At 39.3% G+C, this 19,716-nt stretch overlaps 1 protein-coding gene across 1 annotated transcript in view; it reads right to left on the bottom strand.

Moving 5' to 3' along the window:
* The window catches only part of dpy (fibrillin-like protein dumpy), a 141,064-nt gene that overhangs the window by 59,636 nt on the left and 61,712 nt on the right, over nt 1-19,716 (bottom strand). The window contains exons 40-60 of the mRNA XM_074087894.1: nt 16,460-16,786; nt 16,017-16,334; nt 15,614-15,928; nt 15,205-15,519; nt 14,802-15,113; nt 14,411-14,722; nt 13,949-14,263; nt 13,537-13,863; nt 13,126-13,437; nt 12,559-12,879; nt 12,150-12,464; nt 11,744-12,067; nt 11,334-11,654; nt 9,240-9,572; nt 7,123-7,422; nt 6,438-6,764; nt 5,229-6,170; nt 3,966-4,895; nt 1,657-1,974; nt 1,131-1,439; nt 732-1,046 (exon numbers count right to left, since the gene is read on the bottom strand). Coding sequence (XP_073943995.1) covers nt 732-1,046; nt 1,131-1,439; nt 1,657-1,974; nt 3,966-4,895; nt 5,229-6,170; nt 6,438-6,764; nt 7,123-7,422; nt 9,240-9,572; nt 11,334-11,654; nt 11,744-12,067; nt 12,150-12,464; nt 12,559-12,879; nt 13,126-13,437; nt 13,537-13,863; nt 13,949-14,263; nt 14,411-14,722; nt 14,802-15,113; nt 15,205-15,519; nt 15,614-15,928; nt 16,017-16,334; nt 16,460-16,786 — 7,908 coding nt within the window. The remainder of the gene's footprint in view (nt 1-731; nt 1,047-1,130; nt 1,440-1,656; nt 1,975-3,965; nt 4,896-5,228; nt 6,171-6,437; nt 6,765-7,122; nt 7,423-9,239; nt 9,573-11,333; nt 11,655-11,743; nt 12,068-12,149; nt 12,465-12,558; nt 12,880-13,125; nt 13,438-13,536; nt 13,864-13,948; nt 14,264-14,410; nt 14,723-14,801; nt 15,114-15,204; nt 15,520-15,613; nt 15,929-16,016; nt 16,335-16,459; nt 16,787-19,716) is intronic.

The following is a 19,716-nucleotide window of genomic DNA, read 5'->3' as shown; positions in this document are numbered from 1 at the left end:
GGCGGCGTCACTATCTCTAGCGGCACCATCCAAAAGCGGCCGTCACGGCAACGGCCTAAGCTTACTGTAAGTGCTAGGTTATCTCCGCGTGCTCCGTTCTTAAGCAAAGGCATTAATTTCCTACACATATAGTTATATCAGGATGTTACGACCCTCCTAGAAGCTTTTTCTAAATCCAATGATTAACGATCCTATCTTCGCGATCCTGCTCCGATGATTTAATTATAACTTTAAAGCACATGGATAGTTACAGCATTGCTGAAATTACTCACAAACCAAGCGATGGGCATGGTCATCACTCAATCCTGAAGTAACAACAACGACACCGAACTATTACTTTTAATTAGTACCTAGACCGTGTGAGGCGTGACGAATATTTTAAATAAGCACATTTTATCCAAGCATGAATTATCACGCTTCGCAAAGCAGAGGGTTACATGCATTTTGCATCTATATGTTTTAATACTGCACATAAATTCACCACGAAAATCAATTGACTAACATGAAACATGACAATACCTTTAAAATATGATTCAAGTTTGATTGAATACGCTGCAATATTCCTTACAAATAATATACAAATTTTAAGTAGAACTTGAGGCATGAATAAAAACACATGTAGCTAAAAAAGAACTGGATTCAGGTCTCCTTACAATTTTGAAGCTTGTGTAAAGTTTCTAACTTTGTCTGTACAATTATTACCATCGTTTGACGGTAAATGGTTTTCTTACCTTTTGGTGTCATACAACCCTGGAATGGGTCGCCTTCGAGACCAGGTTCGCATGCACAGGACGCGCGGTGGTCAACCACCGAGCAGATAGCGCGTGGGCCGCACGCTTGTAGACACGGGTCCTTGCAGCGCTGGGCCACACAGGCCAAAGCTGCGGGACATTCTGCGCTTATGGTACATTCGGGTCGACAATTTGGTGGAGTGCCGATGAAGCCTGGCTGGCAACTACACACAGGTGTTTCTGCTGATTTTATGCACATCGAGTTTGGCCCACAAGGCGAAGGCAGGCATGGATCCTCCGGTGGCAATTGATTAACTAAAATAAGTAAAGAAATGATAAATTACCGTACGAAAAGTAAGGCTTGTAATTACATAGTGCAGGTAGTCGAACAAAATATACCTGGTATAGGATAGCAGTACGCGAATGGATCACCAGTAAAGCCGTCGTTACAGGTACAGATCGGTGAATGTGCGACTACTTGGCACCTCGCGCCACGACCGCACGCGCCTTCGCAAGGGTCGCGGCAGCGGCGGTCAACGCACGCATGCTGAAGCTTGCACTCTGCGCTAACGAGGCACTCGGGCCGGCAGGACGGTGGCGAGCCCACGTGTCCGGTGCGGCACGAGCACGCAGCGGCGCCATTTGCGCTCACTGTGCACTCGCTGTATGGACCACATGGTGAGGGCGAACACGGCGAACGGGGCGGTTCTTGAAATTAAAATACATAAGCGAATAAAAAGAATGTTCAATTACCTAAAACAAAACGAACCTAAAAGAAAAAGCGTAGTGCTAAATAAATCTGACTTATTTTGATCCAATATTAAAAATATATTGTTTTCAAACCATGTCAATAATTAATATTGCTAGGTCTGAGTTGCAAAATGCACTAAATTGTTATTTTAATTTAAGATACTGAGCGTAATACCTGTTGGTGGCTGTCTTGTTTCAGTACAGTATGCAAACGGATCTCCTGAAGTACCGGGTGAGCAGGAGCAAGATGGAATATGGTTGTTCACTGAACAAACCGCCCCAGCCCCACAAGCACCAGGACATGGGTCTACACACTTCCCTCCTTGGCAGGTACGTGTTGGCGAACATTCACCGTTGGTACTGCATTCTAAACGACATCCTACGTAAGGATCACCGAAATATTCAGGTAAACAAGTACAACTGCCTGCATCACAAATTGCGTTGCTGCCGCAAGGGGACGGGTTGCAAGCGTCTGGTGCGGGAGTAGGATTCACTGAAAAAAAAAACGATGTAAGGTAAATTACAATTCGAAAAAGTGTCGGTATACCTACTGTATACATGTACATACATATGATTATGATGATGTGTATATCTACTGGGATTATGTGTATATATCTACTAGGATCTCACTGCCAGATTAGTATATTGTCAATTTGTCACCAGATTTACATATTTAAGTATGCCAAAAAGTCAATCTGACCACAGGAAGTGGGTCAACTTTAGCTTCTAAGATTTGACTCAAATAAATAAGCTTAGTGCTATGGGCAAGCTAAAGAAAAGCTTGCAATAACAATAAGTTACCTACTGGATAAAATGATGCAAAAAGGATAACTGAACCCTTAAAGTGCACGACAATTTGATCTCGAGCAACATAAGAATAAGGACTTTATTGATTTGTCTGTTGAAAAAAAACATTCGTGACAGAGATTTGTCTTGCCGTCAATAAATACTGTTGTCATTTTGTTTGTTGTTTTGTTTTATGTGTTGTTGTTTAAAGTTTGTTAAAAAATAATTTCTTTATCCGTTTGAATTTATGTGTTAAGTACATATTTGTTTAACACCTATGGATATGTTACTGGTAGCACATGCAAGTAAAGCAATGCAGGTCATTTGTCATCGGTTTCTGAACCCATTTTATCTTAGAGTGCTTATAAGATGTGCGGAAGTTGATAAAATATTGAACGCAACTTGTACGTAATTAAGCTTTAAAACACTCTTGTTTTATCCTTAAATTTTATTACGTAACAGTTGCATAAACTTATAAAGTACTAGCCATTACCCGCGACTCCGTCCGCGCAAAATTCGTTTATCGCTATCCCGCGGGAACTTTTTCGGGATAAAATCTATCCTATGTCCTTTTCCGTGACTCAAACTATCTGTAAACCGAATTTCATCCAAATCAGTTCAGTGGTTTGGATGTGATGAAGTAACAAACGAACAAATAGACTTACAAACTTTCGCATTTATAATATTAAGTGCATGGGATTTGTCAAGACTTGACATTATTTTCCCCATAATTTTCTTTTTCATAATTCTCGGTAAAGCATTGAACAGTGATCCTGTAATAATTACATCATTTGTATTTTATTTAACTTGGTAATGTAATTTGAATATCCTATTAATAATTATTATAAATGTGAAAGTTTGTGAGTGAGTATGTTTGTTACTTTTTCACGCTGAAACGGCTGGACAGATTTGGATGAAATTTAGCAAAATTGTTAGTTTATAACCTGGATTAAAACAATTTTTATCCCGATATTCCCACGGGATAGGGATACAATCTCGAACTAACAACCACTGGGCTTAGAGTTATGAAATTTGGTATGAAGATAGCTGGACATCTGGAATAAAACACAAAGGCAACTTTTTATCCCGGTATTCCCACGGGATAGGGATAAAATCTCGAAATAACAACCGCTGGGTTGAGTCATGAAATTTGGCATGGGTGTTTTAATTTAACTTTAATGAAAACCACGATGTAATTTTAGGGAATTCCCATGACAATTTAATAATATCCCGGAATTACAATTCAACTGCTGTATTAATGATTTACGCATGCGAAGCCGCGGGTAAACGCTAGTTAGGTAATAATATAATTTATGTTTTCTCCCAAGCTTTAGAACATTTTGGTACTGAACTGAAATAAGTATTTTCATTTGCCTGCACACTCTACCGTTGCTAATGTCACATTTTGTCGTGTTAGCACCTGGGTGACCGAGCTTTGCTCGGGCTAAATTTGGATAACAAGCGTTTTCCCAGAGATAAGACCAAGCTAGATCGATTTTCCATCCCTAAAAACCCCTACATACCATATTTCATCGAAATTGTTGGAACCGTTTCCGAGATCCCCGAAATATATATATGCAAGAATTGCTGGTTTTAAGGTATTAGATAGATAATTCAAAAACGACATATGTGTTCAATCCTTTTCTAATGTCGATATGATCATAACTATAAATGTAATAAAAATATGTTTATGCTTACCGAATTCAGAGCACTGTATAAACGGATCCCCAGAGTAACCTCCTGGGCAACTGCATATCGGTATATGATCATGGACACGGCACTCAGCTCTAAAGCCACAAGAGCCTTCACATGGGTTAGTACACTTTTCGGCAATACAAGCCTGATGTGATGGACAGTCCGTATTAACTACACATTCTGGTCGACAGTTTGGTGGGCCACCTATGTAGCCTTGGAGACACGAGCACGAAGGACTATTACCGATAGCACGGCACTCGCTGTAAGGCCCGCATGGATTTGGATGGCATGGCTGGATTGGTCCTAGTGACTCACTTTCAGTCGGTTCATGGCATCTGAAGAATGGATCGCCGTTAGTTCCTGCAGGACAACTGCATAACGGACTATGATTGATGACCTGACAATGTGCCCCTAAACCACAAGTTCCTCGGCATGGATCTGAGCATTTTAGTTTATGGCAAGCACGGTCAGGTGGACATTCACTGCTAACTGTGCACTCGGGTCGGCAATCTGGTGGCGCACCTTTGTACTCCGGAAGGCACTCGCATGAAGCGAGCCCGCCATTTTCTCTGCAAATACTGTTGGGTCCACATGGCGATGGTTGGCATGGTCTGATAGGGCCGATTTCATTCTTAGTGCATTTTTCAAATGGATTTCCGGCATATCCTTTAACACACGCACAGGATGGAACATGATTAATAACAGTGCATTCAGCATTCGATCCACAAATGCCGGGGCAAGGGTCTGCACATTTATTTCTAATGCAAGCTTTATCAGCAGAACAATCGGAACTCAAAACACATTCAGGTCTACAGCCATCGTATGGGTTTCCATGGAAGCCTTCTAGACATGAACAAGCTCCAGCGCCATCCCGTTGTGTGCATAATGCGTTAGCTCCGCACGGTGATGGAATACATGGTTGTGGGTCATGTACTGAAATACAAGTAAAATAGTGTTAGTTTCAATTGAATTCGTAATAATTTGTATTTATGTTAAATCTTAATATTAAAAAAATATTCAGCTATTCTGAAGTCCTACATCATTCATCTATTCATTAATTAATTTTTCGGGAGCAAAATTAATTTCATCGCCCTCAATGTAATTAAATAATTAAAGAGCAATCAGCATAGAAAATGACGTGGTTTTACATCAACTTCAAAAAATTACATTAGCAAAAAAATATTTTACTAACAAAAACAAAGTCCGTTAAATAAATAATTACTTGGCGCAGAGCTTAAAAGTTACGTTTTTCAAAATAAAACTTACCCGTTTCGGGTACACATTGTAAGAACGGGTTGCCAGTATATTTTTCTCTACAACTGCATGAAACAGTGTGGCTTACAACGTTACATTCAGCATTGACTCCGCATGAACCTGGACATGGATCTTTACACTTGTTTTGTACACAAGCTTGATTTGAAGGGCAGTCAGGGTTGATAACACATTCTGGTCTGCAATTCGGTGGCTGTCCAATATAGTACTCAATGCACCTGCAATTTGCTTTTCCATTCCTATCCGTACATACTGCACTTGGACCACAAGGAGACGGATGACAAACGTTTTCAGCGGGATCAAACAGTATGACGGGAAATTCGTAGCAGCCTTTAAAAGGATCTCCAGTTTGTCCGGGATTACAGCTACATATAGGACTATGATTAATTACTTCACATCTAGCAGCGTGGCCACATGCATTAATGCAAGGGTTGATACACTTTTGATTGACACATGCTTTAGTGGACGCGCACTCTGAGCTGATAATACATTCTGGTCTACAGGCAGGTGGAACCCCCTGGAATCCATCAACGCATGCACATACAGCTGTATTTTCTACATTTCTGCAATTACTATTCGGACCACATGGTGATGGATGACATGGATCCTTTTGATCGAAGGGATCCTTAGGAATTGGTCGACACTGAGTAAACGGATTTCCTGTATAGTCAGTCATACATGAGCAAGATGGTATATGATTTATAACGTCACACTTGGCATTTTGAGCACAAACGCCTGGGCATGGATCTCGACACTTATTTCTGAAGCAAGCTTTATCTCTTGGACATTCTTGACTTCCGGTACATTCCGGTCTGCATGATTCGTAAGGATTTCCAAGGTACTCTGGTAAACATGTGCAAAAACCATTGTTGCATTGAGCGTTTGGTCCACAAGGTGAGGGATTGCAGGGATCCAAAGGTGGTGGTGTACTGGCATCTACAAAAAAAAGTTACAGATTGTATTAACCCTTAAATTGTCAGAATTGAAAAAAGTTCATGATTCAAAACGACGCAAAAAACTCATACATTAAAAAAAAATACAAAAAGACAGTCTTGAATGATGTGCCTTGTGATGTGCACCTATAGGTAGAGTCATTTACGATGACGCGTGCCATGGTTCTTATTACAATGTCATTAATGTCAAATTTTTACAAAATCACGCACACACATCAATTACTGAGTATATATCAATAAAAGAACATACCATTTGGGACGATTGGTAAGCATCTTGAAAATGGATCTCCTGTGAAACCATCGTTACAAATGCAAACAGCTACATGATTTAAGACATGGCAGTTAGCATCTATTCCGCATGATCCTGGACAAGGATCTTCACATTTCTGTCGCACACACGCTAATTCTGCTGGGCATTCCGAGTTTATGGTACACTCTGGGCGGCAATATGGTGGTGAACCAACGTATCCAGGTAAGCACGAGCATGCTGGTCCACTAGCCAACAGTTGGCATCGGGAGTGGGGCCCACATGGCGATGGTGTGCAGGATGGGGGTCGCTCGGTTGTTAATTGTATTTCTAAAATGAGAAAGCACTTTTAACTTTTGCATTTTTTTAAGCGTAATCGTTACACAGATAGACCGAAAACAAAAAAAAAGAATCCCATTCAAAAACCGTTTTGTTTACGGCTGTAATTTATGAGCTTACTCGTAAAAAGGTATGTAGACCTAGTCAGTTTTATTTTTTTAGAGATGTATGGAGCTTTCGGTGCGGGGATCCAACTCGCACTTGACCGTTTTTTTTACAAAATTTTAAAACTTTCCATTGACTCTGAAACTTGACTCTAATGTCTTCTGGTACCTTGCCCGTGGATAAAATCTGTCATGCATCAGTTTAATTTGATAGTACGTATCTACTCGGTTAATTCAATACTTACGATAGCATTGGGTAAACGGATCACCAGTCATGCCGACTGCGCACGAGCATATGGGGTTGTGGTTCTTCACTTGACAATGGGCTCTTAACCCACACGTGTTAGGACAAGGATCATCACATTTTTGGTTGATACAGGCTTTAGAAGTATCACATTCGCTATTGACAACACATTCAGGTCGGCACAACGGCGGTGATCCGACGTAGCTCGGAAGGCAAGAGCAAACAGCTTGCATATTAACTTGCCTACACTGACTATTTGGTCCACATGGTGAAGGTTCACAAGGATTTTGAACTGGAGGCGCTGCAATACAAAATGCAACATTATTTACAAATCATTGTAGCCATAATATAGCCTCCTGTCTCTTCTCCTATTTATGTTTTTACTGTGTTTTTGTTGTGATGTAGTGTGTTTTTATTACCCGACTGCCCAAAGGAGGGTTATGGTTTTCGAGCGTATGTATGTATGTATGTCTATTTCTTTGGTCCTCGCTGCAGGATTTTAAGATATGAGATATCATTAGATTCGTCATAACTGTCGAAGTGACATAGGCTATACATATATTATTTCAATATGGCGTCCTCGAAAAAAAATGTGGCGTAAAAGTAAAAAGTCCAATCTAAATTTATATATGGTTTATAACACTTTTATTGTACCATTTTCACAGAAATGGGCGTTTTCTGAAAAAGTTGTTGAAATCACACACACACACACGCACGCACAAGGACGCACGCACGCACGCACGCACGTACGCACGCACACACACGCACGCACGCACGCACACACACACACACACACACACACACACACACAAGCAAAATAAAAACCGAAATACTTAGTGCATTACTATTGCAGTAGTGTTCAAAATTCCCAGATACGCATGATATAGAACTGTATTTTTTTGTTCAATGCTTGTTTATTTCCTCGCAATTGAAGTGAAAACGTCGATGATACCTACTACAATGCCGCATAAACAACAATGTCTAATGCCGCGTAACTACTTGTAATATGACATCTATTCTGTGGCGAGTGTGGCGTAACGTACAAAAAGTAAGAGATTTCGCGCCTGGTAGGTATACAACATGAAGACATTTAATTTTAAAGCTCTATTTTGTCTCTAGTCAGGTACGTGGCATTAGCCATTGTTGGTTACGCGGCATTGCAATAACATTGAAGAAGTTTTCACCTCAAGACTAAAAGCCATTTATAAACCCTCACTAAAACTCGGGTGGCTAAACTCCTCAGGTACAAATACATCAAGTATCGGCTCTATTTCTCTCCCTTGTTTTAAAATGTATATTTATCATCTTCAACGTAGGTATAATGGGTACTTAGCGCATTTGTTCACAAAAATATTCATTGTTTTTGGACATACGAAATGTATTCAGAAATAAAAAAAATACAAAATAAAAATGGTATGATTTTATTGATCACCTATAAAATGCATTTTCGGCGACCTAATAAATAATATTTGTTCCTAAAATAGAAGATCTGTCACCTTAATTGAATCACCAAGTAATATTAAAATGGTTACCTAAATATTATTTAAAATTTTCTCGGAAATAATATTGATCATCAAATAATTATATTAGGTTCCAAAATAATAGATGTGTCACAAAAACTGAATCACCAAACAATATTGAAATGGCTACCTAAAAGAATGGATAGATATTATAATCAGGGTATCGCAGTTTATTTAGTGACAGTTCAATTCAATTCAATTCTTAAAAGTATAGCTCCATCGATACTATCGATGATTCCGCCAATGTCGAGGTTGGAAAAGACACTATCGGTTAGCCGTTGTACGGTAGCTTATATTTAGTGACAAATCTAAATTTAAGTGACAGAAAATATAGTTCCCAATAAAAAATAGTACGGTACCGTAAAATATAACTGGAAGTGTGTGGTAATCTGAATTATGCCACTACATTCGGTGTCATAAGATCAACATCACGAGCAAGAGTCGTCTCCGCAGGACGGAACTCCTCAATGGTTAATGGCATCAGCTTGAAACTTGGTAGGTACGGAAATGTAGTTTAATGAAATGACTATGCAAGTGGAGTCACCAAAAAATATTGTATTAAAAATGTAATTTTAACTAAAACTTATTTTATACTTACGAGTAAATGGCACCTCTTTACATTGGAAGAACGGATCACCAGAGTATCCTTTTGGACAAGTGCAAACTGGCACATGATTTTCAACGGAACATTGAGCCATCTGTCCGCAAGTTCCTGGGCAGGGATCTATGCATTTGAAACGCGTGCAAGCCAGTTGCGGTGCGCAATCGTCGCTAACTTCGCACTCCCGGCGGCAGCCTCGGGAGCTATAAGGGTCTCCGTCATATCCCGCCGAGCAAACACAAGCACCAGCTCCATTATGTTCCCGACACTCAGCATTCGGCCCACAAGGAGATGGTGTACATGGGCTTGAGGTTGGTGTCATTTCCGTGGCTGAAACGGTTACATGATTTAATAAATATTTAAAATAACAGAACACAGTATTTCTAATACGAGTAGATCTCAGTTTTTTTTTTCTTATTATACTTTCAAACATCCAAACACTATCTGAGTGTGTAACAAAATATCTGTTCTTGTAATAGCTTTTGTCTGTTCTGTGTGTATTAACAGTTACGTAAACTACCTTATACACCGTGTTATTTTTGATATCCGTTAACTTTAAGGGGATAATCTACAGGTCAAATTAAGTTAATTTCTCTAAGACACTAGTGGCTTTACTCTTAGGGGCTGTTTCACCATCCATTGATTAGTGTTAACTGACGGTTAAATGTGATGCCGTCTCTATTTGTTTTGTTCGAATAGACGGAGACGGCATCACATTTAACAGTCAGTTAACACTAATCAATGGATGGTGAAACAGCCCCTTACTGTTTAAAAGATAATCAAGAGTTTAAATAATTAATTATTATCACTAAACCAGCGTAAAGGTATATTAGTAATTTCTGTCATTTTTTCAAAGTCTATTAACTAATTTCTTTTTGTTTCACACATTTATTTAACAAAAGAAAGTTAAACGTGGATTTTTTGGTTACTGTCTTGTGTTGTACCTATCACGTCAATGGTCAATGGCACTTGTCAAGTTTTTTATTTTACAATGTAACAATGACTGTGGAGCTATTATTTATATGCATAATTAAAATAATATTTTTAATTTGGAAAAAAAAATCCATTTCACAAGAAACAATTGAAATTGAATTGAGGCGTCTGCGAAATTAACGGATGTAAAAAACACGGTGTAATTAGTAACTAAAAATTAAACAGCTCAACACTCAACTATTATATTTTTGTTATAAATTACTAGCGCGCCGCCCCGGCTTCGCACGGTCACAATCTAAAAAAAAGGTCTCTCTATCCAAGGACACTTTTCAAATTTTTCAGCTCCATTTCCCAAAAACTGTTCCCAATATTATTATCTTGTGAATGGAACGTCCGATTTAAATTATTCAAACTTTTGAAAACTAGCCAAGTCCGACCTTAGGCTTCAATAATATTATCCTAAGTTATAAGAAGAAATGATATTTTAAGTTGGTATAAAATATTTTATATTGTTATAAATACATTTCAGGACTGACCATTGAACTTGGCACCTTGGCACTTGGCACCCATTCAGATCTCACTTGTTTTGTCGTTAAAGTCAACAATCAAGGCATATATCATAATATTGAACTTGGCTCTCATTTCACATTCATGTTTCACATTTATGTTTTGATGGGATATCATTACTTTTTTACAAAAATAATTTAATTTAAAAATTATAATAAAATGATAAAAATTAACTAGTTTCTGATTTATTCCTTTGTATTTCACCCCACTACCTATCTGGATGCCAAATTTGAACTTTCTAGGTAATCTGGAACTGGGTTAGAGTTTTGATCTATAGGCGAGTCAGTGATAAAAATGTCGATTTTTGTATGTTAATATCTAAATAACTGTTTGAGGTGTGTTTGAGAAATTTAGAGCACATATGTATCTCACAAGTCTCAATAAACGAGCCAAATATGACATATTTATATGTGAAATAGTTTTTGAGTTAGGAGGGGGTCAAAAGTGGCTCCAAATGGTTCGGGTAAAATCACACGGTGCAGCTCGCCAGTTCTGTTAGCTTGAACTTGGCTTGACACGCTACCGCTATAGATATATGACTCGTCATAATTAATATTAAATTATACGTGTGTGTCATTTGTGGATACTTACATGAAATAATTATTTGTCTGCAGTCATTTGATGGATCCCCACTAAATCCTTGTTGACAACTACATATTGGTCGATGATTAACAGTCAAGCATAAGGCATTAGTGCCACATGCTCCTTGGCATGGGTCTTTACATCGCTCGTTGACACAAGCTGTATTGCTAGGACATTCAGCGTCAATTGTACATTCCGGTCTACAATTTGGCACTCTTCCAATATAATTAGGCATACAAGAACAAGCTGCTTGATCTCCAATCACCCGACATTCTGAATTGGGTCCACAAGGTGAAGGCTCACACGGGTTCAAAGGTATTGCTGGTCTCTCTGAAACGTTACGAAAAAAATAATGTCTTTGTGCTTCAAAATATAAAATAACTTTAAAGATAGGTAATCATTTGTGTAGTTTAACCTACTTTCTTCAGGATCACATTTTGAAAATGGATCACCAGTGAATCCAGAGGTACAACTGCAGATGGGATTATGAGTAACAACTTGACAGCGCGCATTGAATCCACATGCGTTAGGACATGGATCAATGCATTTTTTGTTGACACACGCTTTATTTTGCGGGCACTCAGAGCTAACAATACATTCGGGACGACAGCTTGGTGGTGTACCAATGTAACCGCTCTCACATGTACATACGCTATGACCATTCACCTCTCGGCATAAGCTATTAGGTCCACAAGGGGACGGTTGGCATGGTTTTGTTGTAGGCACATCACGTCCTGGAATTTCTGGAAGATTTAAAAACGGTAATTAATTTGGGTGTGCCTGTTTCATTTTATTGCAAATGTGAATGTTGTGACATAAGCATACCTCTTTGATCACATTGAACAAGGGGGTTTCCAGTATAACCAGACATACAAGTACATGTTGGTGAATGATTAACGGTTCGACATTCAGCGTTAACGCCACATGCCCCTGGACAAGGATCTTTGCATTTATTATTCGAACAAGCTTTGTTCCGGTCACAATCAGAATTGGACACACATTCCGGTCGACAACCAGTATAAGGATCACCAAAATATTCTGGTAAGCAGGAACAAGAGCCGACGCCATTACGTTCTTTGCATAATGCATTGGCACCACATGGTGATGGATTACAAGGATTTGGAAGCGGTTCAGGCGGATCTGTAATTAAATTAAGACATTTTTGATTAGCAAAAACAGATTTGATTGTTTTTGTTCAAACGTGCTTAGGTATATACATATAATTATCACTTACACTCAATTCGCGAACATCCGCTAAAAGGATCACCTGTGTAACCTGATATACAATTACATAACGCTACGTGAGTTGCTACAGAACATTCTGCATTCAAGCCACATGAGCCTGGACATGGATCTATACACCGTTCGTTTTGACATGCAAGGTTACCAGGGCATTCCGCATTGATGGAACATTCTGGTCTACAATTAGGTGCAATACCAATGTAGTTTGGTAAGCAAGAACATGCAGGCGCTTCACCCACTACTTTACATTGCGAATATGGACCACACGGCGAAGGTACACATGGATTGCCCTTAGGTCCCTCATACATAGGTTCTAAAGAGAGAAAACACAAAAGATTAGAACTGAAACAGCATATAAGATAGAAAAAAAGTAATTGAAAAAGATGAAAATTTACAAAAATGTAGATACAGAAAGTGGAAATATCATGCAAAAAAAGTGGGCAAATATTATTATGGTATTTATGGACTCACTACACATACATGTAGGTTCATTTATTAAAAGTACTCTAAAATAAAACTTGTATATTTTTTATATTTTTATTCTTTAACTCTCTCTTACTTGGTTCTAGTAGACAAGAAACGAATGGATCACCAGTATATCCTGCTTTACATGTGCATATCGGATTATGATTAATGACTTGACATTTTGCGTTAACACCGCAAGTTCCTGGACACGGATCTCTGCACTTCTGACGAACGCAAGCCTGGTGCTGTGGGCAATCTGTACTAGATACGCATTCGGGTCGACAAGTAGGTGGCGATCCTACGTATCCTTCTTGACATGAGCATACACCATGTCCATCTACAACTTTACAGTTACTGTATGCACCGCAAGGTGATGGCATACATGGGTTTAAATCAGCTGGTGGAGCTGTAATATAATAACGGGAAAATTGAAATTATGATGTTAAATCATCGCGTTAGCGTATTATTTGTAACAAATCTATTGAAATTGAATGTATGTACTAACGTATCAATCGTGGATGACAAGAGACTGCAGGATTTCCTTCGTAGCCTTCTCGGCATAAGCATACAGGATTGTGATGTGCAACTGTGCACTGTGCATTTAATCCACAAGCTCCCTGGCATGGGTCAGCACACTTGTTGTTGGAGCAAGCCTTCTCCCACGAACAATCATTATTTGTCACACATTCTGGTCGACACCCTAGATAGGGATCTCCGAAATAGCCAGGTGTACACGTGCATGCTCCAGCAGAATTTTTCTCAGTACAAACAGCATTTGGACCACATGGCGATTGAGCACAAGGGTTGGTTTCTTCTTCACTTGCCACAATAACTGAGTACGTGATAAAAAAGTAATATTAAATCCGAAGAATAAAAAAAATATTAAAACTTTTTGCTCAACAGAAAAAAAATCTTACCAAAGAAGTGACAACCTCCATAGGGATCACCGGAGTAACCCTCCCTACAATGACATACTGCTTTATGATTGATAACAGTGCATTCCGCATACACGCCACATGAACCTTCACATGGATTGACGCATTTATCTCTAACGCATGCAAGGTTGCTAGGACATTCTTCATCGTGTATACATTCTGGTCGGCAATTTGGTGCTCTACCTATGTAGCCTTGGAGACAAGAACATGCTGGAGTTTCTCCTACTACTCTGCATTGAGAGTTTGGCCCACAAGGCGAAGGTACACAAGGGTTTCCTGATGGTTTCGGTAGTGGTCCTAAAATGTTATGTTTATGAATCACTGTAACGCTATTTAATATGTATGAGCTGTTTGTATTTGTTAAAATTTAGGTAAGTATCCAATAAATCTATCTTTAAGTTAGTCGTCATTAGAGTGTTAATAGAAATATGTCAATATTCTCACTTGGTGCTTCCATGCACTGTGCAAATGGGTCACCGATATAACCTTGAGGACAACTGCATAATGCATTGTGATTAACGACAATACACTTCGCAGTAACGCCGCAAGCTCCAACACAGGGATCAGCGCATCTTTGATTTATACATGCTTTATTTGGCATACATTCGCTGCTGACCATACATTCAGGGCGACAAGAAGGCGGTGATCCTAAATATTCCTCTTGGCAAGAACATATTGCATGACCACCATTAACACGACACACACTATATGGCCCGCATGGGGAAGGTGAACACGGATCGACCGGTTCTTTCATTCCTAAAAGAGAAAATGTGTTTTATTCTTACTTTACTTCGCATGGAGAATCAATTATTACGTCAATGTTTAATTATCGTACCTATGTAACATGTTGAAAATGGATTTCCTTCATATCCTGGTAAACATGCGCAAGAAGGAGCATGATTGTTTACACGACATTCAGCATTCATGCCACATACTCCTGGACAAGGATCCTTGCATTTATTGTTGAAACAAGCTCTATCTTTCGGACAATCGGAGTTTAATACACACTCAGGTCTACATTCAACGTAAGGATCGCCGTAATATTCCGGAAGACATGAGCAAGATCCTACTCCATGTCTTTCCTTACAGATAGCGTTTACTCCACACGGGGAACGAGAACATGGACTCACAACTTGTGGTTCAATATCTAGAACATAATTAAGTTTTAATGTGTTGAGAAATTGAGAATAAATACCTACGTGGTTAAGTAATCAATTTACAACTTCAAAGGAACTTACTCGGTTTAAATGTGCACCCTGAAAATGGATCCCCTGTGTAACCTTCCTCACAAAAGCATACGGGTACGTGTTTCACAACAGTACACGTAGCGTGCAAGCCACAGGATCCTGGACAAGGATCACTACATTTTTCGGAAATGCAAGCTAAGTTTCCTGGGCATTCTACATCTATTACACATTCTGGCCGACAATTTGGAGGTCGACCTACGTAATCGTTCGAACAAGAGCACACAGGTAGGCTATTGATCTCCTTACATTGTGAATGAGGACCGCATGGATTTGGAATACATGGATTTACTGATGGCATAGGTGGTCCTGGTGAAATATATAAAGTAGTCAGTAACTTCTACTACAGAATTTGACATAGCAATAAAAGGTACATAAACAGTAAACACCTAAAAATACTCACTTTCTTCGATATAACACCTCGTGAAAGGATCGCCAGTAAAACCGGTCAAGCAACTACATATTGGATTATGGTTTACTACTTGACACTGTGCGTTGATACCACACATTCCGGGGCACGGGTCTTGACATTTTTGATTTAAACACGCTTTATTTGGTCGACAGTCTGATGTAGCAATACATTCAGGTCGACAATTAGGTGGAGAGCCGATACATTTGTCAAGACATGTACAAACAGCATGTCCATTAAACGTACGACAAGTACTGTAAGGACCACAAGGTGAAGGGTGGCATGGATCCGCAGGCACTACTGGTAGAACTAAAGGAAAAGTAAAATAAAGAAAAATAGTAAATATAGCAACCAATAAAGTCAAGAATAAAAAAAGAGAAAAGAAAGAAAATCTTACTCGGAACAGGAGAACATGCATGAAGAGGATTTCCATTAAATCCAGGTAAGCAGTAGCATGAAGGTGCATGGTTGGCCACTCTACATTCAGCGTTTTGACCACATGTTCCAGGACAGGGGTCCACGCACTTATTATTAAAACAGGCTCTATCTGTGGCGCAATCAGTATTCATAACACATTCTGGACGACATCCAAGGTACGGATCACCGTAATATTCGTTTACACAAGTACAAGAACCAGCACCATTCTTTTCACGACAAATGGCGTTGGGACCACATGGCGAAGGGTTGCAAGGATGACGTGGTATTTCTTTTGGAGCTGAAATGATGTTGATACAAAACATGCAATATATAATACACCAAAACAACATGCAAAAGAACGAAGATGGTCACAAAATGCTACTTAATTTTACGAAATACTATCCAATTAAGGGAACTACTCACCTTCGTCGAAATTGCAACCGGCGAATGGGTCACCGGAATATCCCTCATCACACGAACAAATCGGCTGATGATTCTGCACCACACATCGGGCGTTGAAACCGCAAGATCCAATACAGGGGTTGACACATGAACCAGCGAGACATGCGAGGGACAGGGGACAGTCTTGGTTGATGACACATTGTGGGCGGCATGAAGGAGGAGCGCCCAACGTGCCTGGTTCGCAGGCGCACACTGCTCGACCGCTCTCACTGGCGCACGTTGAATGAGGCCCACAAGGAGAAGGCAGACACGGATTCGGATTATCAGGCGTTGGCACTTCTGGAGGACCTTTAAAGAAAAAAATATGGATTTAATACATCTTCCCATAATTATAAAAATTTACGAAGATGTTACATTGGCCATTAAATTTATTTGCATACATTTAGAAGATACTACCGATTTATCATTTATGTTATGAAGAAAAAAAAGCATTTATTCTTGACATTTAAAGTAATCTGTAACAGAGACAAATTGAAACGAAATGGTTCCAACTCAGCAGTGGTACGCTGGTCTTCCCTTAGTGGAACCATTTTATATCTGAAGGTAATCGTATGATAGGTACACTCGTACATACGCTCTTCACCTCGTCATTGTCCCAATATTTGCCATCTTTAATTTTATGTCATTAATAATCGAGATGGTTTCATCTTTTCATTCCGGGAATGGGTAGTCAGTCAACGTGACAAAGTGTTCAACGGTTGGAACGGTTGGAGTGTGTGTGTGTGTGTGTGTGTGTGTGTGTGTGTGTGTCTATACGGACCGGCTGTCTACGTGGCAAAAAGTACAAAAGTATAGCAAACTACCGAGTAACGTTTGTAATAATTATCATGGAATCAACAAATTAATATGGAATACCTGAATAAATTCCCAAAGAAACCGTAGTGGCCCAGTGGTTTGACCTATGGCCTCTCAAGCAGAGGATCGTGGGTTCAAACCTCGGCTGGCACCCCTGAGTTTACGAAATTCATTTGCGAAATTACATTTGGAATTTACCACGAGCTTTACGGTGAAAGAAAACATCGTGAGGAAACTTACATACATAAACCTCCGAAGCACGACAGATAAAAGGGACATGATGTAATATTAATTGATTAAGAATTTCATAAAAGTAAGTCAGTTTAATGTGATTGTGATATTTAGCTATAAGATAAAATTTATTAGTTATATAAAATCTGCCCTTTTGTATAAATACTGCTGTGCTGCTGTGTCAATCTCTTCATGCATGCACGTCGGTTTAGAGTACTCCTGACCCGACCTTTCTTCAAAACGTCCTCGATTTGATCGTGGTACGTTCGTCGCCTCCTCTTCCAACGTCCCCATTTACGCTCGTCTTATAGATCTCCCTAGTCAATCTGTTTTCATTCATTCTCTCAACATGCCCAAACCATCCAAGCATCCCTTTCTCTATCTGTCTGACTATACCTTCATTTACACCACAGCGTTCCCTTATCGCACTATTTCTAATTCTGTCACTCAATTTCACACCTAACATACTTGTTAACGCTCACATTTCTACCGCATTTATTATACTCTGATGCCTTTCCTGCCCAAATTTCACTTCCATACATGAGTATTGGTACTAGCACCCCTCTATGCACAGCCAGCTAGACGAGCTTTTTTGGAGATTTTCTGACTATTCATAAAGGTGTGCAACGCTCCATTCACTGTGTTACCAGCCTTTACTCTCCTTTCAATATCATCATCATCATCATGTCAGCCGAAAGACGTCCACAGCTGGACATAGGCCTCCTCCAAGGCTCTCCACTCAGACCGGTCTTGTGCTTTTCGCATCCACCGCGATCCCGCGATCTTAACCAGGTCGTCGCTCCAATTCTTTCAATATCACTTTCACACTTTCCATCCCTAGTAAATATCGATCCCAGGTACACAAATTCATTCACTTGCTCCAAGTTTTCTTCACCAATCCGGACACACACTTCCATTACGTTCTCTTCCTTTTCAAATACCATAACTTAATGTACAATAAAGAGTTTTACAATACAATACCATACTTTCGTCTTTTTTATGTTCACTTTCATTCGCTGTCTCTCCAAAGCATCATTCATAACAGTTACCATCCCTTGCAAATCCTCAGCCGACGATGCAAGTAATACTTGATCATCGGCGTAAAGAAAGTAGTTGATAAGTAACTCATTCATTCTCAGTCCACAATCACTATCTTTCAGATCCGTCAAAGAATTATCCATGAATAGGTTGAACAGCCATGGAGACACTACACATCTCTGTCTAACACCTTTTTGAACGTTAAACCATTCAGTATATGCTCCGTTCATTCTAACACAAGCACTGGAGTCCTCATAGAGATACTTCAGTGCTCGAATCAGACCACTGCTCACCCCATGCGCAGATAACGCTGACCACAGTTCATTCCTCATCACTTTTTAATCCCGCTTGTACATCCCATATTCTTTCATCTGTTTCTGTCATAACTCTTTCAATGATCACCTTAGCATACAGTTTGTTGACAACGCTGAGAAGGCTTATGCTTCGGTAATTTTTGCAAGAGTTTTTCTTTTACAAATATACAATTTTGCTCGCAAATTTGCAGGTGGTAGGACCTAGTGCAAGGTCCTCCCGGATTGCTACCACCATCTTGCTCGCTAATCCTGCTGTGAAGCAGCAGCAGCTGCCTTCAGGTTTCGGGGCAAATCGGAAGAATTCGTTAGTAGAAAATGACAATTGCCTTTTTGACTTAGTAGCAATCCATCACGCGAAGAGTGCACTCGTTGTGTTTTCATTGATTTATATAAAGCAGTTAAAACCACTTATTTTTCGGAAATTTATATTCGAGGCGAGTCAACTTAGAAGTAAACAGGGTATTTCTGTAAATAGCCAATAACGGGAAATTGTTTATTTAAGTATATAAATATTTTGTAAAGAAGCTGAAAGTTTTAAGAAAAGTGTTGATCGTAAATATTTTAATAAGGTTCAAGACCGAGTTATAGAAGCAACGGGGATTTCGTAAAGTGCATTAAGAAAATATTAAACCAAAGCAGACCAAAAAAAAATTGACATAGGTACCCAAGAGAAGTAGATATAGTACAACAACAGCTCTATATACTTCCAAATAAAAGTAGTGTGTTAAGTTCGGGTGCTTTCTATTTAAATTAACGATGGAAGAATTCGAAAATGCTGATTTTGTTTTATTTGTATCATGACAAAAAGCCATAATATAATAATGTTAAAATTAGAAAAAG

The sequence above is a fragment of the Choristoneura fumiferana genome, chromosome 5, assembly GCF_025370935.1.
Source record: "Choristoneura fumiferana chromosome 5, NRCan_CFum_1, whole genome shotgun sequence".
In the NCBI taxonomy this organism is placed as follows: domain Eukaryota; kingdom Metazoa; phylum Arthropoda; class Insecta; order Lepidoptera; family Tortricidae; genus Choristoneura; species Choristoneura fumiferana.
The sequence above is the reverse complement of the archived record's forward strand: the minus strand, read 5'-3'. Positions and strand labels throughout refer to the sequence as shown.